Here is a 24,052-nt window from a genome sequence, read left to right on the forward strand (position 1 = left end):
AAATATAATACATTACTTTAAGCTCAAATAAAATATATAACAATGCTGCTTAATCCATGTCTGAGTTTGAAAAAAATTAAGCCTGGCAAAAATGTACCGTTGGAGGAGTATGGGTCTAGGGATGCTGCTCTTTTGGGGTATCAAACCTGTTATTGGTTATTTCTTTTTAAAAAACCCTTGAAAAACAACAGTTAAAAATCATACAAAAGAAAAATTAGGTGAGATAGAAGGAGTGAGAAGCAGAGATTAAAATTTCACTACACATACTTTCATTTCGGAGCTGCTGATAAATTAATTAAAACTGCCCCCCAAAGGCAGAGGATCACTAATTGGCTGCATTCACGTGTAACACTATGGCGGCAAGCTGAACAAAATGTTGGGTTTGAATCTTCCCGCTCAAATGCAGCCAGTTAGGGGATTTCTGAGGGATTAGTTTCCCTTTCAAGGATGTTGTATTGCCACACTGTACAGGTCAGAATCCTGTCTTACAGCAGAAAAACCAGCTTCATAAGCCATGGTGTGAAGTGGTTGTTATTGGGGTTTTTTTAAGCAAACCCTAACTAAAGTTATTGTAAGTCAGGATTCCTGGTTCGTATGCCATGCCATGGCAAGACAACATTCTTTGGAAGTAAACGTGTTATGTGTAGGAATTGGGAATGGGCTGTGGAGTTCATGAACTCAGCATGTTCTTTGTTTTTGTTTTTTTAATATAATTTTTATTGATTTCTTTTTTTAACACAATATTTCAACATACCAATAACACAACAAACAAATTCTTTGCTCTGCTGAGCTTGTGACTTCCCTCCATCCCTTCAACGGGTTTTTTATTTTCAAGTCTTTATATCACACTTTATATCCTCACCTTCTGACCTTTCAATCCTTATAAGCAACTCTGTCTCTGTTGGTCTAGAAGGTTTTAGCATATCATTTTTCGTTGCATAATTTATGTCAATCCCGCCAGTGTCACATTTTTACAATAATTAATCATATACCCTATAAACTTACTCCAGTCTCTTTGAAATTTTTGGTCTTCTTGATTCCGGACTCTGCCTGTCAGCTTGGCCTGTTCCGCATAGTCCATCATCTTCGTCTGCCACTCCTTAATCATTGGCAAATCCTGCAATTTCCATCTTTGGGCTAATAAAGTTCTTGCCGCCGTTGTGGCGTACATGAATAGTCTTTGATCTATCTTTGCAATTTCTTCTCCCATCAAACTCAGCAAAAATGCCTCTTGGGGAAGGTATACCTAAAAATCTTTTTCAGTTCATTATAGATCAGTTCCCAAAATCCTTTTACTTTGTCATACTCCCACCACATATGATAAAAGTCTACCTCTTTCTCTTTACATTTCCAACTCAGCATGTTCTTTGACCTTGCTGCCACTTATTTCATAGCACAAAACCATGGTTTAGCATCACATGCTGACACTGTTTAAAATAGGGTTTCAAGCTCAAAGGGGTGGAAAGTTCTCTTTCACCATCAAATTAGATATCCGAGATAAAATCTAGACCTCCTATTGATAAACTAGTTTTCTGTATGCATAGATTATTATACAGAAAGAGAGAAACATCTTAAAATGTTGTCTCCCTGCTTTCTGTCTTATTTCAAATGTATGTAACCTCAGTTCTTTATTCGCAATATCTGTCTAGGATGTAGTGACTGTAAATGCAGTAGCATTTTCTGCCTATCATAACTCATAACCCCCTGCTTGGCAGGGGGTTGGACTCGATGGCCCTTGTGGTCTCTTCCAACTCTATGATTCTATGATAAGCAATGATAGTCTAATCTATGCGGTTAATCTTATATAGGTGCATTTCCATCACTGTTTTCAGTGCCAGTATGATCCACAGACACTGGCTCTATAAACAGTTGTGTGAAGATCTTGCGTTTGTCTTTAACTTCATTTCCTACTTATTTTTTGTGGAAGGTTTTGGTGTTGCTGTTTTTTGTTTCAAGATTGGATATAGTTTCCACATTCACTCATAATTGTTTTAAACTCTGGTATGTCCTCATTCAGTCATCTAATTCTGTAAGGTACAAGATCAAGCTATTTGAGGCTTTCTTCATAATGAAGATGATTCATAGATAGGATCATTTCTCTCTCTTTCTCTCTTTATTCAGCACTACTACTTCAATTTAAAGGCGGGTGAAAAGAATTTCACACACTATTCTAAATGTGTGCTCCATTACGATGCTTGCTATTTTAATAATTTGCGTTTAAAAAAGAACTGCTGTAGCATAATCTTCAAGACGGTCTAAAACGTGCAAGCATAAGCAAAGGATGAGACCAGAGGCCCGGCATCCTGTTCTCTCAGTGCCGAACCGGATGCCCAAGGGAATCCTGCTAACAGGACCTTAGCCCAGCAGAATTCCCCCCACTTGTGATTCCTAGTGAGTGGTATTTATCCGCACTCTAGGAGCCAACGCCTGGGGGCCAACAGGGGCTTCGGACACCCCAATAAAATATTTGAGGGGGCTGGGGACTTTCTAAAGTTGATGGGCATTGCCATTCAAATGGTGTGTGTACAGGATGGGGCTTTCCTGGGCCCCCCAATATTTTATTCAAGTTGGCACCCCTGATCCACACCATAGATTTTGTAGAATGGCATTGCATGTAGTTCGGATCACTTGGACTTTTATTTATACCAAGCACTTGCCACTTCCCTTGCAAGGTAAAAAATTGGTTAGCATCCTAATGAGGCTGAGAAAATGATACAAAGGAAAAAGCTCTTTTTTTTGTTTGATCAACTTAGAGGTCCCATGGTGTGCTTCAATCTCTGAAGGCATTGCAGTGCATTAGCATGCTTGGCTGTTGCGCCTACAGGAGGTTAGTAGCATTAGCAGATGATGATGTACAACAGAGAAGCAAAACAGCTAGAAAGTGTTGTTTTCCCTTATGGTGATTCTTCTTTCACCAAATTCTGGACTTTACTCCTTGAGGCATGGTCTCAGTGCAGCAAGCAAAGAGAATATTTTGTGGCTTTGAATCAAAAGGAAAGGTTGGAATAGTGGGGAGAAGAACGTTTTTTTCTGTTCTCTCTGTTGAAGCAAAACCTGCAAAATGAGTGCTCAATACAGCAGGAGTACAGATGGGATATTAAAATTCATTGCAATATCTCTGGGTGTCTCCATTCCGTAACTCCTGTTGCTGCTTCTGCAATAATCCCCATTTGACTGGAACGAGTTTTTTATATTCACTTGGAGAACGGAGTGTGCTTATTTGTTTCTGTTCTCTGCAAACAGTTTCCTCCACTTATTCATTATTCATATATTTTGATTTAAAATGCATCATACCTGTAGAAGGTCAGGGTAAGTGACTGCCTTTTAACTATTTTTAAAAGATGAAAACATTTGAAAGATAGGTATTTTTAAATGCACCGTTAACTTTTTGCATTACAGTATTTTATCTCGGAAAGCTTTCCTTGCCTTATATGTTTTAAGTGTTTCTGATTTACCTACCAAATCCTGTCAGAGGCTTCTTTTCTTGATTTGAATGCTGATATGTTGAGTTGGAAGAAGGATGCATCCATACTGGCTATGAGAGAAAGCTGTGTAAAAATACAAGAACGTGAGGATCGGGTAGAATTTTTCAGAAAGAATGAGACTTTGTAACTGCGCTGAACGGTAGCAAGTGATACTGAATTCGGAGTTTGCTCCTTTTGGTAGTGGTTTTCATAGAAACCTTACACTTGAAGTCAGCAGGCCCTTCAGCCTGATGTGAGAGGAAAAAATGGAACTTTATCAACATAGCTGGCTAGCAGGCCATTGTAGAAACTTGGTATACTGACTTGGTATACTGGTCTGCCATGTTGCACTCATTTCTCAAAGTGGGCCCTCAGGGAAGAGACTTGCCAGCTTTTCTCATCCTGCAGAACCATCCTTCCACTCACAGTGCTTCAGAGGCTTCCACAGCGACCTGCTTTAGCCGTGAGGACAAATTTTGGAATGGTAGCTCTTCACTCCTGCTGTGTCAAAGGATCATGGGAGCCATGGTTTGTTCCCTTTTCTCGCTGCCAGAAAAAGGAGAATGTTCCCAAAGCCCCCAAGGCAGTAGGCACTGGACTTACCCTTGCCTCAGTACCATCTCTGGTTGGCGGTGGGTTACATGCCCATCAGGGAACAGGGGACCCTTTTCACTTTGAGGAGTGCATTCCCTTCTAGGCAATTTTCTGGGGAACGCAGGCTGATTTGTGGGGAGGCGGCAGGGCCAGGAGCGAAAGATGGAGCAATGAACATTAGTTTTACCTTTGTACAGCAGGCCTGTCGCAACACACACACCCTCTCTCCTCCATGAGGAAAAGCATGAGCAGGCTTCAGTGATGCATACTAGCAAAGTGTAAACACTCAAGGAAGGTACAAAATGGGGGCAGTGATTGTTGTAGCCTGAGGAGAAGGCTGGGGAGGGATTGCAGCCCAGGGAGGATCCTGGAGGTTCACATTTCGGCTCCCAGGCCTGGCATTTTCCATTCCTGTGTTAATCCAGGGGTATTGGCAGATCCCTGACTTTGCTGGCCACTGGTTCCTGACATGCTCCATTAAAATCAGTCACTGACCAAGGCCTTGTGATTCGGTGCCCTGTCACTTCTCTAATTCTACAGCACTTGCTCTGCTGTTGGTATTAAATACAGTGGTACCTCTAGGTTACATACGCTTCAGGTTACAGACTCTACTAACCCAGAAATATTACCTCGGGTTAAGAACTTTGCTTCAGGATGAGAACAGAAATTGTGCAGCGGCCGCACAGCGGCAGCGGGAGACCTCATTAGCTAAAGTGGTGCTTCAGGTTAAGAACAGTTTCAGGTTAAGAACAGACCTCCAGAACGAATAAAGTTCTTAACCCGAGGTACCACTGTATATGACAAATAATGGTGGGTAAGTAGTTGACTAGGGACGCGGGTGGCGCTGTGGGTAAAACCTCAGCGCCTAGGACTTGCCGATCGCATGGTCGGCGGTTCGAATCCTCGCGGCGGGGTGAGCTCCCGTTGTTCGGTCCCAGCGCCTGCCAACCTAGCAGTTCGAAAGCACCCCCGGGTGCAAGTAGATAAATAGGGACCGCTTACCAGTGGGAAGGTAAACGGTGTTCCGTGTGTTGCGCTGGCTCGCCAGATGCAGCTTTGTCACGCGGGCCACGTGACCCAGAAGTGTCTGCGGACAGCGCTGGCTTCCGGCCTCTTGAGTGAGATGAGCGCACAACCCTAGAGTCTGTCAAGACTGGCCTGTACGGGCAGGGGTACCTTTACCTTTACCTTAAGTAGTTGACTGTTCTGCAGAGATGGGGTAACTCTTCTGCACGAGGGCGATTGAGCTATATGAGCTAGGGAACTTCCTCTCTCTGTGCTGCTACGTTTAATTTAGAAAAAAAATATGTAGATGTGCTTAATGGGTTATGGCTACCATTGTGCAGTGCAGGAAGGCATAAGTGGCAAGGAAGATTGATTAAATGCCTCACTGTAGCCTCTGTTATTAATCATTCCCAAAATCCATTCGTAGCGGGAAGAGTGGAAGGCAGTGAAGGGTGCTGGTACAATCCATAAACACTAAAAAAAGAATAACCACTGACAGAAAAATAACCCCAGCCCTTCCCGTTGTCGGTAATGGAAAATGCTACTTCTTCAGTGGGTACCCTCCAGTTTGCCAGTGAAAAACTGTAGCAAGATGGTAACTTAACATCTTAAAATCAACCGGAACCTTCCAGGGAGAAAGGAACTCTGAAGTGTTGTAACAACAGTTATTTCATACTGAATAACTCTACAAAATAAGGCAATTCAAAGCCTTAAAAGGAACATTAACTTTTACAAAGGTTTGATGGGTTCATATGCCTTGAATGTCTTTTACCTTTGGTAATTACATCGCCTCAAGTATGGATGTGGCATGTGACATTTCGCTCTTCATAAAATCAATGAGAACTGAACCCAATAGTGTGTACCTGGTTATGAATGCATTGCCACAGTGATCTGATAACTAAAAATAACTGTGCCTAATTATGTTTGTTGCGATGGGAAACTTTGAACCTGAAATTACCACCATTCAGCTAAAAATGCTAAGCTGACAGGATGCATGCTAAAAGCTAACTTAATACTAAGAAAGTCTCCTGAATATAAAATATTAAGCCACAGCTATTGATTATGGATTATTGATTCTGATATATATAACTTTAACAAAGGGAAAGTACAAGCGTAACATTATTGTTTTTTTTAAATTTTGGTTGGAAATCAGGTATAAATATAAAAGAGATGGCTGCTTTTGAGAAGCGGGTAAAGAGGGAGATGTTACAGCATAGGAATTTGTGGGGAGGGGGAGAGAAGATTGTTGGTATAAGGTTTCAACTATTTGAACCTTACACAAGATTCAAGCTGCAATCCTGTGAATGCTTACAGTAAGCCCTAGACAACGTACATGGGAGTTACGTTCCAGAGATTGTGCCTAAAGCCAAAATTGTGTATCGTCAAAACCCATTGGGTTCAGTGACGGGTGGGAGTGCCAATGTCATTTTTTTCTGGAACCTTGCTCGCTTTTTGCTCCCCTTTATTCATTTATTTCTGATGGCACACAAGTAAAATTGCACATAAGTTGTGGCTGCACTGTAAAAAGGGAGCAGGTGAAATACTTTGGAGAGAGGTGTGTAGGATTGGGCAATCAAAGATGCAATGAGCTCCTTTTTTTTTAAAGGGAAAATTGGCAAACCAAGGGAGAAAATTACCGTACTTTTCAGTGTATAAGACTAGGTGTTTTTATTTAAAATCTATGTTCAAAATTGTGGGTCGTCTTATACATGGATACAATCTCCCCCCATTTTCTCCATTTGGAGCCCACCCCCAAATATAAACATGGGGTGTGTGTTATACACGAAAAAATATGGTAAATCAGACTATTGTAATATCTCAAACACCTTAAAATATATGTTCAGTCCATTCCCCTTGGAATTCAGCCAGGTAGCTCATTACAGGTGTTAGTTATTGGCCACAGAGCAGCAGCAGTAAAAAAGAAAGAAAGAAAAAGTGATGCCACAGGTTAGAAAGCTGTGTGGTTAAAACCACTTCCTCCACTCCTGGTATTCCTGTTATCCCCCTAGGTGTCTGCCTTTCTTCATGATTGCTGCATCATTGCTGCTATCATCTTCAGTGATTCTCCCCCCCCCCCCCATGAAGGGTATTAAGTCAAATGTTTAGATAGAGTAGTTAGAAGTACTGCAGTCCTGTTCAGTGCATGCAGAAGGCCATACCCTCCAACATTTCTCCGATGAAAATAGGGATGTCCCATTCCATATTTATAATTTTACTATTTATACCCCACACATTTTAACTGGGTTGCCCCAGCCACTCTGGGCAGCTTCCAACATATATAAAAACATAGTAAAACATTAAGCATTTGAAAATAATAATAATCCCTATACAGGATTGCCTTCAGATGGCTCGGGGGTCGGATAACTCCATACCCTCCAACATTTCTCTGATGAAAATAGGGACATTGTAAGGTAAAGTAGGAGGGATGTGGGTGGCGCTGTGGGTTAAACCACAGAGCCTAGGACTTGCTGATCAGAAGGTCGGCGGTTCAAATCCCCGTGACGGGGTGAGCTCCCCTTGCTCGGTCCCTGCTCCTGTCAACCTAGCAGTTCGAAAGCACAAAAAGTGCAAGTAGATAAATAGGTACTGCTCTGGCGGGAAGGTAAACAGCATTTCTGTGCGCTGCTCTGGTTCTCCAGAAGCAGCTTAGTCATGTTGGCCACATGACCCAGAAGCTGTACGCTGGCTCCCTCGGCCAATAAAGAGAGATGAGCGCCGCAACCCCAGAGTCGTCCACGACTGGACCTAATGGTCAGGGGTCCCTTTACCTTTACCTTTACCTTTAAGGTAAAGTAGGAAATTCTGGGATCAAATCCAGAAACCGGGACAGCTTCTCTAAATCAGGGAGGTCCTTGGAAAACAGGGATATTTGGAGGGTCTACAAGGTCTGTATGAGAAGGTTATGAGCAGAGGGTGGGAATAAGGGCGGCTGTGTTGTTGTGCAGAGGCTTGTTAACTGATTTCTCTTGGCTAATTTCACTGAGCACTGCTTGAGTGTGTTGCATGTGCTTCAACAGAAGAGGGAGTTAAGTGCTTCTGTGCTCATCTGCAATGTGAAAAGCTGCTGGTTATCCCCCTTCTCTTCCAGTCCCTTTGGTTTGAGCCAGGCCAGTCAACGGCTGCAGGCAAGACGCGCAGAAATCTTATGTTCGTGTGTTTATTTATAAAACATTTGTATCCCGCATTTCCCGCCCTTGTGGCGGCCTAGAACAATAATTAGAAAAAGAAAGTGTGTGATGATCTTGTAAAACCCCTAAAGACAGCCAAATTAAAAGCTCTGCATCAGCTTCCAAGTCCCTTCCCAAAGGACGTAGGTCTCAGAATCCCTTCTTACGTCTCTCCAGAATGAGCTTTGCCAAACCTCTTAGGGACTGTTCCATGAACCTGAGGCAGTCTCTGAAAAAGCCGGCTGTTTCCTGGTGTTGTCAGGGTCCCCTGCAGAGAATAAATACAAAGCAGGGCACCAGTGGAAGAACTTAATTGATGGAGAGGTATGTAACAAGCAAGGTGGTTTCTAAGATATGTGGGTCCTAGACCAAGCCATTTGGCCACTGCTTCAACTTATTCCTGCATTTAAGGGGTTGGACCCTTAGGTTTCCTTCCAACTCTACAATTCTAGGACTGCTTCAGTGATCCTTGCTGCTTTCTTCAGACTTTTCTTCAAAAAATAGTTGTTTAGAAGCACTCTTGCATCTTAAAATCGTTAAATAAATAGGGGGGACGGGACGAATGATGTACAGTGGTACCTCGGGTTAAGAACTTAATTTGTTCTGGAGGTCCGTTCTTAACCTGAAACTATTCTTAACCTGAGGTACCAGGGCCTCCTGCTGCCGCTGCGCCGCAATTCCTGTTCTCATCCTGAAACAAAGTTCTTAACCCGAGGTACTATTTCTGGGTTAGCGGAGTCTGTAACCTGAAGCGTCTGTAACCTGAGGTACCACTGTAGTAACATTAGGTGTCAGCGCTCCCAACAGGGTTTGCAGGACCATGTACTAGAGGAAAATATATTTGGAATATTGGGGACTGAATAGGGCCAGCCCCACCCTTATATACAGTCAGGCAGCAGCCTCTCGAACCAGATTTTGGTGTCACGAAAGGGTAGCAACTTTAGTTATTTAATTTGTTACGGGTCATCATCTGTTTTCATAACAATGAGCTGTTTATTTGTATACTGTACCACCTTTCTAAGCAATTACACCCAAACTGCCTCTCAATGTATAAAATGCACAGTTAGTATAAGAATTCAAAAAACACATTATAACAACCAGAAATTATAATAATATCAGTAAGTAAATGCACACACAAAAATCCCTCCCTCCAATACTGTATAAAGCAATTTATTATGATTCTGTGTTTTTCTGCCAATAAGGGAGAGAGGCTCTTGTTAGATTTTCTGCCGCAGGTGCCACAATAATGTGCCTGGCCTTGGTGTTAGGTGGGGACAGGGTTTGTTGCTCTGCCTCAGGCTGCAAAATGTATTGGGCTGACTCGGGCCCTAGGACTGGTTCATGTCCTTCTGTGAGTACAAAATGAATCAGCACAGTGCCAAAATGAGGAGAGAGGCCTATCTTCTGCCTCACGCTGACCGCTTAACAGACAGAGGCTATCAGGCAGATGGCGATTGAATTTGCCCCCAGTATGATTTCGCAATAAGATCAGGTGCCTTTGGGTGAGAATTGCGCTCACAGATTGCTTTAGGTTGGTCGTTCCAGAAAGAGCTTTCTTCCCTAGTTAATAGTATAAAATGGTTTGGTTGAACAGCAGGTGGGGATTGCTTTATTTTAGGAGGAAAGTCTAATGATTCTGAGGGAGCATTGGGGCTGTGGGGCTGCTGACAAAAGCACTGTTTTAATGGACACGTAAATTGGTGACGGCAGGGAACACGGCTGGGGGACGGAAACAGCTGTACTGGGATCCAGCGAAAGGGATCCAGTGTGAAGAAAGGTGGACTCAGGCTCTGTTCATTCTAGATTTTGATTATGTAAAATATGATTTTTTTCTATTACTCTATTACATAGTATGTAAATCCCCTATTACTCAGGGTTGCAAAACGTTGTTGGGTTCCAAAGTGCCACAGTCCCTTTCAGGAGCCAGCATTAAATGTTTATATACACCGATCTTGCAGAGACTTGGAGTAAAGGTAAAAGGTAAAGGTACCCCTGCCTGTTCGGGCCAGTCTTGCCAGACTCTAGGGTTGTGCGCTCATCTCACTCTATAGGCCGGGAGCCAGCGCTGTCCGCAGACACTTCCGGGTCACGTGGCCAGCGTGACAAGCTGCATCTGGCGAGCCAGCGCAGCACACGGAACGCCATTTACCTTCCCGCTGGTAAGCGGTCCCTATTTATCTACTTGCACCCGGAGGTGCTTTCGAACTGCTAGGTTGGCAGGCGCTGGGACCGAACGACGGGAGCGCACCCCGCCGCGGGGATTCGAACCTCCGACCATGCGATCGGCAAGTCCTAGGCGCTGAGGTTTTACCCACAGTGCCACCCGCGTCAAGGGTATGTTTAATTCTTTGGGATGAGTTTCTAATGTTTAGGCTAGCAGATGCCAGGGCTCCTTACACCTCTGCAGACATCCTCTCTCCCTGCTTGTGTATTTAATGCCCTGCAATTTGCTCCTGGTATGAGTTGAGTACACTTCCTTGGAATGAGCAGCAAAAAGGCCAGCAGTGTCACCGCCCACCCATCTCTCTCATTTAACTCTTAGTGTGGTGTAGTGGTTAAGAGCAGTGGACTCGTAATCTGGTGAACCGGATTCGCGTCTCCGCTCCTCCACATGCAGCTGCTGGGTGACCTTGGGCTAGTCACACTTCTCTGAAATCTCTCAGCCTCACTCACCTCACAGAGTGTTTGTTGTGGGGGAGGAAGAGAAAGGAGAATGTTAGCCACTTTGAGACTCCTGAAGGGGAGTGAAAATGGCGGTTGTGGTTGTGTAGCAGTCACATAGAGCCAGAGATGACACAACAGCAGGTGCTGCACAGTGTTGCAGGCTGGAGAGGATGGTCAGGCAGTGAAGACAGAAGCTTGGATGAGACAAAACAACTTTGGGGGAGGACACACACTCCCTGTGCTCAATAAGTAATATTTATATATATCTATTTGCGTATTGGGACGCGGGTGGCGCTGTGGGTAAAAGCCTCAGCGCCTAGGGCTTGCCGATCGAAAGGTCGGCAGTTCGAATCCCCGCGGCGGGGTGCGCTCCCGTTGTTCGGTCCCAGCGCCTGCCAACCTAGCAGTTCGAAAGCACCCCCAGGCGCAAGTAGATAAATAGGGACCGCTTACAAGCGGGAAGGTAAACGGCGTTTCCGTGTGCTGCGCTGGCTTGCCAGATGCAGCTTTGTCACGCTGGCCACGTGACCTGGAAGTGTCTGCGGACAGCGCTGGCCCCCGGCCTATAGAGTGAGATGGGCGCACAACCCCAGAGTCTGTCAAGACTGGCCCGTACGGGCAGGGGTACCTTTACCTTTACCTTTATTTGCGTATTGCCAACCTAGCAGTTCGAAAGCACCCCCGGGTGCAAGTAGATAAATAGGGACCGCTTACCAGCGGGAAGGTAAACGGCGTTCCGTGTGCTGCGCTGGCTCGCCAGATGCAGCTTGTCACGCTGGCCACGTGACCCGGAAGTGTCTGCGGACAGCGCTGGCTCCCGGCCTATAGAGTGAGATGAGCGCACAACCCTAGAGTCTGGCAAGACTGGCCCGTACGGGCAGGGGTACCTTTACCTTTACTTATTTGCGTATAGATCTACTTGCATATGTGCCTGTGTATTCATTTAAACCAAATATCTATTCAGGCACACAAATAAGGAAATATCCCAAGCCACTCTGTGTACAGCCAACACATTTCCTGAAAGAGTAATCTGGACTTCAAGGGAACATGCAGTGCCAGCTCCAGATTTTTTTGGGGGGGTGGGGGGAGCAGGCTTGGGCAAGATGCCCCCAGTGGGCCCCCTCCCTGAGTGGGTTCAGCAGCCATTACCTTTTTGCCTGGTCATTGTCCCCTGTATGTCTGCCCAGAGGGAAAGCACAAGGGAAGTGAAAGAAGCTATCTTCTTATCCTTCCACTCTTGGATTGTATGCCCAGAGACGGCAGGTGAACAGGCCAGAAGGCACCAGTGGTTGATAGTGGATCCCTTGTGGAGATGGGCTTTGGCAGCTGCCCAGTTGTGCCTTCCACTTGCACTGCTACAAGTTTAGTAGCGCCTTATGCCTGCATGAGCTACTGACAGCTCAAATGTTGTAGCTCTTTCCGTTTGTGACATCCAGAATCTTCCGACTTGGACCACGCAGGATGCTGGTCTATGCACGATGCACAACCCACTGGTCAATGTGCAATGACTGCAGCAATTTTTGTACTTCTTATTACGGTTATTCAAGGGTGAATTCACCCATTTTGCTTATATGGCTCCCAGTGACTGGCCTTTGCTTGGCAGGTGCTGCAAAAGCCCCCACAAAGCTAAGGTTCTATCTATGGCAAGTAATTGCAACCACATGTGGAAATAAGGAGGCAAAACACAAGGGTTGGGTGCAATTGCAGGGAGGGTCTACGAAGAGTGGAATTCTATGTATGCTTACCAAGGCACACTGAAATGTGCAGAATTTGCTGCCAAGGAAGCATGAATGGGATCAGGCTGATGGACTCATACCAAGGTACCATTCAGCTAACCTTAATAGATGCTGTACCGATTTACGTGCTGAGCTTAAATATTTGATGGCCAGTGCTGAATAGGACTGGAACCTTTTGGCAATTTTTATTCCTTTGGCTGCTTGCCTTATCTGGGAAAGTGCAGCGCTGTTGAGAGCAATTTTGAAATAAAAGCGCAGTTGTGACACTGCAATGTAGAAATGTACAATATTGAGTTACAGGTAGCTGTATGTTTTCATTAATCCACCAGAGAATGGCACAGACCGGAAGCATCGGTGAGTCATGCCTCTTCATACCACGCATTGCCTTGTTTGTAGTCCAGAAATGTGCATGCGCCATTCTTGTTTCTACTGTGTGCAGATCCAAAGGCTGTGCACTTTGTCTGAAAGTGGGTTGATCTTGATCATCGTATACGACTTTGGATTGCTTATGCACAGTGAATGTTTCAGGGTTGTTGTTTTTTTAATGACAAGAACATAGAGGGCTTGGATAAGCCTTCAGTAGGTGGTGCAGAGTTCAGGAGAACTCAAAAGCTTCCTTGCTATTAATATTGCCTGGCTGTGGATTCTGAAATTTCTCTAATGAACCAGCATGGTTTCCTGTGTGTCAGTCTTGGGGTGCCCATTGTAGTGCTTCCTGATGGCTATCATTCACCCTGTGGAGCCAAGAGCTCAGAAATTATTCTACATCACCAAAAAGAAATTATGATTGATATTTTTTTGGGTGGAGTAGGGGAGAATCTGCCACTCACTCACAATTCCTCAGTGTCCTGGCAATCCACCTCCACCTCACTTCTGTAGCTTTTCAGATATTTCGGAGAATAGACATATAATGGCGATTCCCACTATTTTAAGAAATGTAGCAAAATTTGCATTCTTCTCAGTCAAAACCCTCAGTGTCCTGTCAGCAAGTGCAGAAGGAAGTATCCTGTGCTATCTCAGCTTTCCACATTTACTGGTGGCTTCCACTCTTTCGTGAAGCAGGTAGCAGAATTTCCATTATCCCCAAAGTCTGTTTTGGTCTAATCACCTTTTTCCGCAGCCCATTGCTTCTCCCTGGTCATCACCCAGTGGTGATTTTCCACAAGTGCTTCCCCTGTTTGATGTGCCTGAGGATCAGTTCTGATTCTTAGCTTGGCCTAGATATTTTCATTTCAATCGGATAAATGCCCTCCTGCATTTGATCCCCTGGGCACCCTTTTCTCACCTTTGCTCGCCTCTACTCTTTGGTGTCAATTCTAGAGAGGTTTTGAAGGCATGCCTCTCCTCTCTTTTCCCACATCAGCTTGTGTTTGATGAGTATTCTTCAAAGAGAGGAAAGGAGGAGGTGAAAAGAGTTGGAACCAAATGCTTGTCTCTTTTTCAGACACCAGTGAAGTGGGGTGTGTGTGTGTGTCTCTGGCTCCCAAAGAAGCTGCAGCTGATCTGTTCTCTCCCAGTGAAAGAATCAGAATCAGAGGAATCTTTATTTGCATCAGCCACTAGCTGTAGCAATAAAATAAAATACAATGTACTGAAGATAGAGGTAAAAAACATAACTGTACAAAATGCATTCTGGAGGTTTACATCAATAATCAAATTATAGATCTTATTCTAATTGCCCCTGCTAAATGTTTTGCAGTTTTTGCTGTCCCGTGATTATCTTGATCTGCTAGAAGATATGACACAGTATGACCTGGTATGGATAGCAGTAGAGGGGTAATAACCTCACTGCTCAAATATTTATAAAGAGTGCAGGCTAGAAGCACATGACCCACTGACTCAATGCCGCCATCTCCACATGGACATAAGCGTTTTTCCAGCGGAGTTTTTTGAAATCGACCCTCAAATACAGCTGAAGGCAGTATATTTAATCTTGCGTTACTGAAACTGCGTCTGAATTTTGGAATTGTTGCAAATAGGGTGCCAACGTCTCAGAATGACTATGTGGAAAAGAATCATACCATGGACACAATTTCCCAATGTTCTCTCCCAATGAAATATTTATTCACACACTATAAAACAGTTGCTATGTTTTTCACTCCCACCTTTGCAGTGCTTAAGCTAGAGGTCCAATTTGCAGCTTGCCCAGAGTAGCAGTTGGTCTAAGAAAAGCACCCATACCAATAAAGCCCTAAATCTAGCACTGTTTGTTTATTGCATCCTATGAAAACAGAAGCTCCCCCACCCCCTCCATTTGTCTATAACACACGGCAGTGTTGCAGTTCTGTGCACACTTACTGGAGAGCAAAGCCTGCTGAACTCTTAAGTAAGCATGCATGTAAGCTCTGTATGTTGCAGTGCCCATTACAGAGCAATTCTAAATATGGTTTGGGATTGCAGAACCACTACCCTAACCAAAGCCTTGCAGCTTTAGATCAGCAGATCCATGGTTTGCTCTGCTGCACACACACACACACACACACACACACACACACACACACACACGACAGTCTGTAGGTAGTTACATTTCCTCTGGCAGCACAAATCAAGGAATTAGAAGTGTGCTGTTAGCATGCCAAACATTCTCCTGGACCTTGGTTTAGGAACTGGGAAAACTGTGTAAGTTCCAGATCTTACGTGGAGTGATGTTATTCAAGCCCTCATTTCCTGGCCTTATTTCTACCTCTTTAAGCACCAGCACAAAACCAACCGCAGTCATGAACATGTTTTTTGAGAATGAATGATGTATGAAATTGTTTTTGCTTGCCTTGAATCAAAATAGCTTTGCTAGCTTGTGCTAGCTGGAAGGGGTGTGTGTGCGCCCACATTTTATATAAGCAAACTGTCCGCTTTTGTGATATTTTAACTTCGTTCTGTGTTGATGTATTTTGTGTGTGTTGTAACCTGTCCTAAAACAATTCTGCGAAGGAAGGGAGAATACACATCTTTAAAAAAATAAATTCAAAATAATGCTGTGTAAGGCATATCAGAGAAAACCCGGCGCATCTGCTGTGATTCAGATCACACTCCCTGTCCCGACAGAGAGACACAATTCAGAGATGAGAGTAACAGGTTCATTCTGTTATGCAACATTCAAGCCAGCCAGCCAAGCCATAATACTAATAATATTAATAAATTATTAGTACCCTGACCATCTGACTTTGTTTCCCCAGCCACTCTGGGCAGCTCCCAACAGAATTAAAAGCGCAATAAAACATCAAACATTAAAAACCTCCCTAAACATTCTCACTAACCAGCACGATCTGAACAGAAATTTCTTCCTCATCTTAGATACGGCAGTCACCTAACAGAGCCTTCCCACCCAAGTCCCCTTCATTTTTAAAAATAAAAAAGAAAGAAAGAAACTGTGCAGACAAGAAGCAGGCCATTCAATACTGTTTTGTTTGTTTTCTTCCCCTTATCTCACTGAGCAGTGTGAAGCTTTGACCTGAAAGCCACAGGGATATTGCAGCCTGTAGACTGGCAGATGTAACATTCCTGACTTACATAAATCACTCTCTTTTGTCACTGCTGGCATAAGGCCAGTGAGTGTTCTAATTATTGAATGGCTTTTATAGCCCCATTACTTATAATCACTTTTGGTCTACAGCTGGGAGGCCAGGATGGAGCAGAGCGAAGTAATATAGCACAAAATGTTACCATTTGTTATCTGCTCCTGGGATTAGGGTTATGCCAGCAACAGGAGTTTAGATGCTTGATGTTGTGTTAATCTTTTTTTTTTTTTAATGCACCAAAAAAACCCCAACATTATTGGATGCTGCTGTTCTGAACAGGGTGACTGCATCCGAGCAGTTATCAATAAATGTTGAGTATGATGGGGTTGGGGGTTTTTTTGACTGATGGCGGAATATGTGTTTTGATTTTGCTGTATCGGTTGTGTTTGACGGTTACGTTGGCTGCAAACGACCCACCCTGTGATCGTTTTGGCGAAGAGCAGGATATAAATTTCAAAAAAACAAATTAAATGGTATGTGCTCACCTGAAGCTTTCCACTTCACAAGGGAAACCGTTCTTGGCAATACCCAGCAAATAAAATTCTAAAGGGTGCCATTTGCTCAAGCAGGAACAGCATGTATGAATTTTCCTTTCTGCACCAGAACGTTTGCAGTGGCCTGAATGCTGTACAAATCACTACTGTGCAACCTCTTAACTCACGGAGTGCCTCATTTCCTATATGTTCTCTTGCAGGGTTTCCCATTCAGTCCTAATATGGACTCACAGTGGTGATGTTTCTCATTGCCAAGCACCAAGGTGCAATGGCATGTAGAGAGGAGTCCCCCTCAGGTTTAAGTCATTTCCTCTGGAGTTGTGCGGTTTTCAGTTGGGATGTCTTTATATGAACAAGCATGTCTCGATTAGGTTGTTTTAAAATTACAGTGGTACCTCGGTACTTAATTCGTTCCGGAGGTCTGTTCTTAACCTGAAACTGTTCTGAACCTAAAGCACCACTTTAGCTAATGGGGCCTCCTGCTGCCGCCACACCGCTGGAGCACGATATCTGTTCTCATCCTGAAGCAAAGTTCTTAAGCTAAAGCACTATTTCTGGGTTAGTGGAGTCTGTAACCTGAACCCGAGGTACCACTGTATACATTGGAAGAGTACCTTTTGGGGACATCGGATTTGGAGAAAGCAATGGGGAAATACCGAAGGAAGTAGTCTTCCGAAGTTCTTTTGGACTTTAAAATTCAAACCAATGTTGTGAAATTATATATGGAAGGTTATTGGGAACCAGTACTGAACCTTAAGTACTTGTGTGCATGTGTCGTGTCAGACAAACATCACTGCAGCATCCTACAGTGTCATCTGGTGCTACTTACTTGCATCTAGTGAATAACTGTATACTCAAAAGAAAGCCACACTCTGTTCTGTGGGCCTTACTCCCAGGTAAGCTTGAGTGGGGATGTAGTGTTTTATCTAAGCAGCCAGGGTTCCTTGGGACGACAAGATCTTTTTGCACCAGGTCAGTGAGGACCATTTGCTTTTTAAAATTCTCCCATATATACAGAACTCCCTGTGCACCTTTGGGACTGTATCTTTAGGTTTTCCCCTCTGTGTCAAATAACTGGGCTCAAATAAGTGTTGTTTATTTTTTATAATACATGGAAGATGGATCTTCCTCAGGAGGTTCTGGACTATCCTTCCTTGGAGGTTTCTAAGCAGAGGTTGGATGGCCATCTGTCATGGATGCTTTAGCTGAGATTCCTACATTGCAGGGGGTTGCACTAGAATGTTGTCGTTGAGTCGTGTCCGACTCTTCGTGACCCCATGGACCAGAGCACGCCAGGCACTTCTGTCTTCCACTGCCTCCCGCAGTTTGGTCAAACTCATGCTGGTAGCTTCGAGAACACTGTCCAACCATCTCATCCTTTGTCGTCCCCTTCTCCTTGTGCCCTCCATCTTTCCCAACATCAGGGTCTTTTCCAGGGAGTCTTCTCTTCTCATGAGGTGGCCAAAGTATTGGAGCCTCAGCTTCACAATCTGTCCTTCCAGTGAGCTGCACTAGAATAGGCTTCCTCAACCTCGGCCCTCCAGATGTTTTGAGACTACAATTCCCATCATCCCTGACCACTGGTCCTGCTAGCTAGGGATCATGGGATTTGTAGGCAAAAAACATCTGGAGAGCTGAGGTTGAGGAAGCCTGCACTAGAAAGATGAATCTTGGGGTCCCTTCCAGCGCCATGATTCTATGTGTTTTTCTGCTTCAACAATATTTCCTTATGTTCCTATCATTTTATGTAATTGTATTTTGTATAAATTATAAAAAATATCAATGAAATATGTTCTGTTTACAAACAAAACATTTAAATAGCTACCTTTCTACTGGTAGGACGAGGGGGCATGGGTGTAGCCAGAATTTTTGTTAGGGAGGGCGGAACCTCAAATTTGTATTGATTTGTATTTTTACTTAGGGGGGGGAGAAACTGCCCCCTCTTGGCTACGCCCATGGGGGGCACAGGAAGGAAACAAGATCGGAAGGGGGCCATGGTTGGAAAAAGTTTGGGAAACACTGATGTAATGTATTCCAGATGGGATTAATCTTGAAGTTTGCTGCCTTCTGATTTAGCAGCATCTTCCACTTTTCTTTCAAGAAACATCCCATCTGGAGTGTTGCCAGTGCATGATGTTCTGTATTAGCTTCCAGTAGCCTTCTAGATATAATTATAAAGATGCTGGTTTAGACTTACAAAGCCACAAATTGCTTGACCCCTGCAGGACTACCTCTCTCCATGTGTTTCATTGCGCGCTCTCTCTCTCTCAAAATCCTGTTTCATTAGCTTACATTGTGCAACAAATCTGTGAGTTCTGTTGGGTGAGGTAGGGAGCGTGGCTTGCTCAAGGTAATTAAAATAGATTAATAGTTGAAGAGGCATTTGAGCTTGAGTTCCCTACATTCATACCATTTTCTAGCTTCATCAAGGCAACTATGTAGCACTCAAGTGTACAGTGTATCAGCAGTTAGGAGAAATAGCTTTTCATAAAATGGTTTAAGCCAAATGGATGATTAGGGTTTTTGGTAGTTATCTTTTGCTTTGCATTCTCAGAGGTGTTCAGTCCACCTGCACCTAAAAGCATCATCAGCATCATCATTTTTTAAGTGTTTGACAAGGTTTGCATGCAAATTTATTACTCTCAATGAATAAGAATAAGAATGTTATTATTTATATGCTTCCCATCTGACTGGGTTGCCGCAGCCACTCTGGGCAACTCCCAACAAAATATTAAAAACACAATAAGGCATCAAACATTAAACATTTCCCTATATGGGGTTGCCTTCAGATGTCTTCTAAAAGTCAAATAGTTGTTTATTTCCTTGACATCTGATGGGAGGGTGTTCCACAGGGCAGGCGCCACTCCCAAGAAGGCCCTCTGCCTGGTTCCTTGTAACCTCACAGTGAGGGAAACACCAGAAGGCCCTGGATGCTGGACTACAATGTCCAGGCTGAATGATTAGTATAGAGATGCTCCTTCACGGTATACAGGGCCGAGACTGACCTAGAATTGTTATTTTTCCTTTGACAAAAAAATAACTATGCGTTAACGTTTTAATTCCCGGTGTGTGTGTGTGTGTGTGTGTGTGTGTGTGTGTGTGTGTCAGGGAATATGTGCACACATATATTTATTGTATTTGTCACCTAGGTTTGTAGACTGCCCTTCATCACTTATTACAGTGATCTCAGATTGGTTTCCAGAATGTCCTGAAACAAACAACAGTGACAAAATATACAAGCTGATAAAGCAGTGACTGAAACTAATTAAGAAATATAAGTGCCTTGGCTTTCACCCTTGGTCACAATACTTGAGACTCTTGGCTCCAGGAAACCCAAAAGCATTATTCCATAAGTCAGCACAGAGTCTCAGCATTAGCTCAGAATACAAGATCCATTTGTATTCAAAGATCCATTTGCAGAGTTCTAGGATGCAGAGCTAGGCATGAGCAAAGACATTGTCCCAACACCTGATGTGCCCCCGCACCGTTCTTGTCCTAAGTGAGAAGACCGAACTTGCAAACAAGTGCTTCTGCCATGTTGGTGCGGCTGCTGGGGCTGTTTGTGACAGTGCAGACAATCATGATGGGCCCAATTCTCTTGACTTTCCCTTCTCCTCCAGTTTACCGGGCTCTGCCAATCGGCCAACTGCCTCTTCAGCTACCCTGAGAAACTCATTCTTTGGAGGTGGCATAGGAACTGATTCAATCAACTACTCCTCCCTTGCTGGAAGGTCTGACCATGGCAGGTGGAAATAGATAACCTTCTCTATCATTTTTGTATGGTTCTGTGTTTATATGCTGGGTGGCTTCATTTTTCAGTAGAATTTTGTCCTGCAGCCTTGAATGCCATTTGGCATCGTGGCGGCATATAAATCTTTAAACCAATTAAATCGTAGAATCTGTCCATAACCTTCAGTTGGAGATGATTCAAACTGCTACTGGAAAGTAGTTTATTGCAATGACAGGATTGAACGGAGGGCTTCAGACAGGAAAACTGCTGCTCAACCTATATAGGCTTAGGGCTTCAGTGCTTGCAATCTGACCATCCACTGTGCTGAGTTCATTATGATTCTGGAACATAGAATAGCAGAGCTGGAAGGGACCACAAGGGCCATCTAGTCCAACTCCCTGCAATGCAGGGATATTTTGCCGAATGCAGGACTCGGACCCTGAGATTAAGAGTCTCATGCTCTATTGACTGAGTTCCTCTCATTTGCTTGTGAGGAGGGGCATGTCAGCTAGGGAAATTACAGTGGCAGTCCAGCGTTAGTGGCAAGTTGTTTTGTTATGAGAAGACCCAGGTGTCTTGTGCCCATAGCCACATAGGAGCCACTCTTCTGTAATGTTATTCTGCACTGCTGGGAGCAGTATGTGAATGGTGGAATCATGTGAGTCTTTCCTAAACAACGGAAAGGCCCAAGCAGTGTGCCACAGCCACATATTTACGTCTTTTACTGAAAACCCACAGTGGGAAAGGATCTCATCAACAGATAGCTCAGTTGATAGATCATGAGACTCTTAACCTCAGGGTCATGGGTTTGAGCCCCATGTTGGACAAAAAGATTCCTGCATTGCAGGGGGTTGGACTAGATCAAGGTTTCCCAAACTTAGGGTTCTTGGACTACAATTCCCATCATCCCTGACCATTGGTCCTGCTACCTAGGGATGATGGGAATTGTTGTTGTTGTTTAGTCGTTTAGTCGTGTCTGACTCTTCGTGACCCCGTGGACCAGAGCATGCCAGGCACTCCTGTGTTCCACTGCCTCCCGCAGCTTGGTCAAACTCATGCTGATAGCTTCGAGAACACTGTCCAACCATCTCGTCCTCTGTCGTCCCCTTCTCCTTGTGCCCTCCATCTTTCCCAACATCAGGGTCTTTTCCAGGGAGTCTTCTCTTCTCATGAGGTGGCCAAAGTATTGGAGCCTCAGCTTCAGGATCTGTCCTTCCAGTGAGCACTCAGGGCTGATTTCCTTCAGAATGGAGAGGTTTGATATTCTTGCAGTCCATGGAATTCTCAAGAGTCTCCTCCAGCACCATAATTCAAAAGCATCAATTTTTCGGCGATCAGCCTTCTTTATGGTCCAGCTCTCACTTCCATACATCACTACTGGGAAAACCATAGCTTTAACTATACGGACCTTTGTAGGCAAGGTGATGGGAATTGTAGTCCCCCCCCCCCCAAACAGCTGGAGACCCAACTCTGGAAAACCCTGGACTAGAAAATCCTTGTGGTCCCTTCCAACTTTACAATTCTGTGAAAGGTAGCTCCCATGTGGCTGTGACGGGGCGTGAGGGGTGGAAGGGCACCCCATTCCATTTAAGGCAAAGCAAATGTACTTATTTTCACTGGAAAACTCTTGGAGCACGTACAGTGAAACTGGAATGGGGTTGGCGGTGGGATTTGCAAAGGTATCTTAAATCCTGTGGGAGTTTGCATTAGTGGAACAATTTCATTTCAGCTTAATTATTTCGCGTGCCTGGAGAATGAATTTGCTGGGCCCTTGTGGGACTCTCGGAAGTGTAAAAATAGATGAGTATGTGACAAAGAGAAGTGTTGCTTAATTGTTCCCCCTCCCCCCCTTTTTTTTGGGGGGGGGGGAATTGACTGATCCCATGCCCTGCTAGGAGCTCATTAGTGGGAATTCAACAGGACTAATAAAAATGTCTCTTTCGCAAATCCCAGAACAGTGATTAGTCGTGGAAGTCTCTAATGGAGTTCTGTTCCTATAGAAAAACTTAGAAGATCCTTGATTTTTTTTTAATTAAGTGTTTCAAATTCATATTTTTAACTACAGCACATTAAGTCCCTGCTGGTCTATGACCAAAATAACTAATGAGTACATTTATTGATGTATATGATTATGAACATAGAAGAAGAAGCTATATGTGATTTATATCCTGCATAAATTGTGTGTGCTGATACTGCACAATTTCGCCTTTGAATATTTCACCTACTTGTACAAACATCTCATGACACTGTAATATATTTGACTTAAAAGAAACCTATACATCCTTCTTGGTCACCAGAAAAACCGAGATGCAATTGCAGCTTAGATATTGGGGACTATTAAATCAAGAAACCCATTGCCTGGTTAAGGTACCGTTAATATGTGCAGGCTGCTATTAGTTTAGCAGACTGGTGTTGGAAACGACTTGTTAGGAAGCGTAGCCAATTTCTTCAGCTTGTAATCTTTCAAACTTTCACTAGAAATATTACTGTTTAAACCCACTGGGTAGATTTGGTCATAATGGGTGGTATTCAGCTAAGTTTAGACCCACTGAAATTAATGAACATGACTAAACTAGGGTCATTGATTTCAGTAGGTCTCCCTGAGTAGAACTTAGCGGTTTAATGTACACCTTTGTGTACACCTAAGTGTACACCTTTACCTTTCCTCTTTCATTTGTGTGCTGGTTTTGGTGCTTTGTTCTTGGTTCATTTACACCAGAGTTTTGTCTCAAATGGGGAACTCTATCTTAATGTCTGCTTATCATGTAGGACAGTCCCAACCTTGTGTCTCAGGCAGTTTTTGGACTACAGTTCCTATCATCCCTGACCACTGGTCCTGCTAGCCTGGGATGATGGGAGTTGTAGTCCAAAAACAGCTGGTGACCCAAGTTTGGGAAACACTCATCTAGGATTTGAAACCCGGAGGCCTGTCTAAGTTACAGCAGTGGATATTTAGACTTTACCCAGACCTAGTTGCTATGGAGGTTGCAAATGTTAGTTTATTTGAGTATTTCCCAACTAAAGACCAGGCAGCTCTGCTATGCTAATTTGTGTGTCCAGCCTTCCTTTTTACCCAAGCCTTGGGCTGTGTAGAAGAAGAAATATTTAAAATATTTTTCCCCATCATCATTTTGTCTATGTCATTTTTCTCCCAGTGCAGAAAAAATATGTGCTATTGCCAGGAGAGAGGGTGATAATCCCTTTAGCACCAGCAGGAAGGAAGAAGTGTTGTAAAGCCAGGGAGATTTCATGTTTGCAGCAAGTTATTTTTGGTAATTAGCCATTTACAGAAAACGCACATGAAAGCAGCATACCATAATTCAGAGGAACTGCAGATTGCAAGTCTAATGTTAGCTAGAGCTGGCAATGTTAATCCCTTCTCTGCTCAATTTGTGATTTCTTTCTTTTTCTTTCAGGAAGTCGTCTGAACAAAGATCTGAGACATTATCTCAACCAGAGGTTTCAGAAAGGATCTCCAGATCACGAGCTGCAACAGACTATTAGAGATAACCTTTATCGCCACGCTGTGCCTTGTAAGTCACTAACTATTCATCTAGTGAATTTAGTATAATAAAACTAAAAGCAAACAACCTTTTGGTGCTAACTTTTTGATGACAGCCAATGGGGCTGCTGTGTGGAGACCTGGTTTTTTTTGGTTTAATTTTCTTACTAGGAGGAGATGC

General features: G+C 43.8%; 1 protein-coding gene across 27 annotated transcripts in view; it reads left to right on the top strand.

Moving 5' to 3' along the window:
• Positions 1-24,052, top strand: part of MAGI1 (membrane associated guanylate kinase, WW and PDZ domain containing 1) — a 472,724-nt gene that overhangs the window by 217,109 nt on the left and 231,563 nt on the right. For 26 of the 27 annotated variants that reach the window (XM_028719478.2, XM_028719473.2, XM_028719477.2 and 23 more), the window contains exon 2: positions 23,786-23,902. The exons of the other annotated variant lie outside the window; for it this stretch is intronic. In XM_028719478.2, the coding sequence (XP_028575311.2) occupies positions 23,786-23,902 (117 nt within the window). The remainder of the gene's footprint in view (positions 1-23,785; positions 23,903-24,052) is intronic. 27 annotated transcript variants of the gene reach the window in all.

The sequence above is a fragment of the Podarcis muralis genome, chromosome 2, assembly GCF_964188315.1.
Source record: "Podarcis muralis chromosome 2, rPodMur119.hap1.1, whole genome shotgun sequence".
Taxonomy (NCBI): domain Eukaryota; kingdom Metazoa; phylum Chordata; class Lepidosauria; order Squamata; family Lacertidae; genus Podarcis; species Podarcis muralis.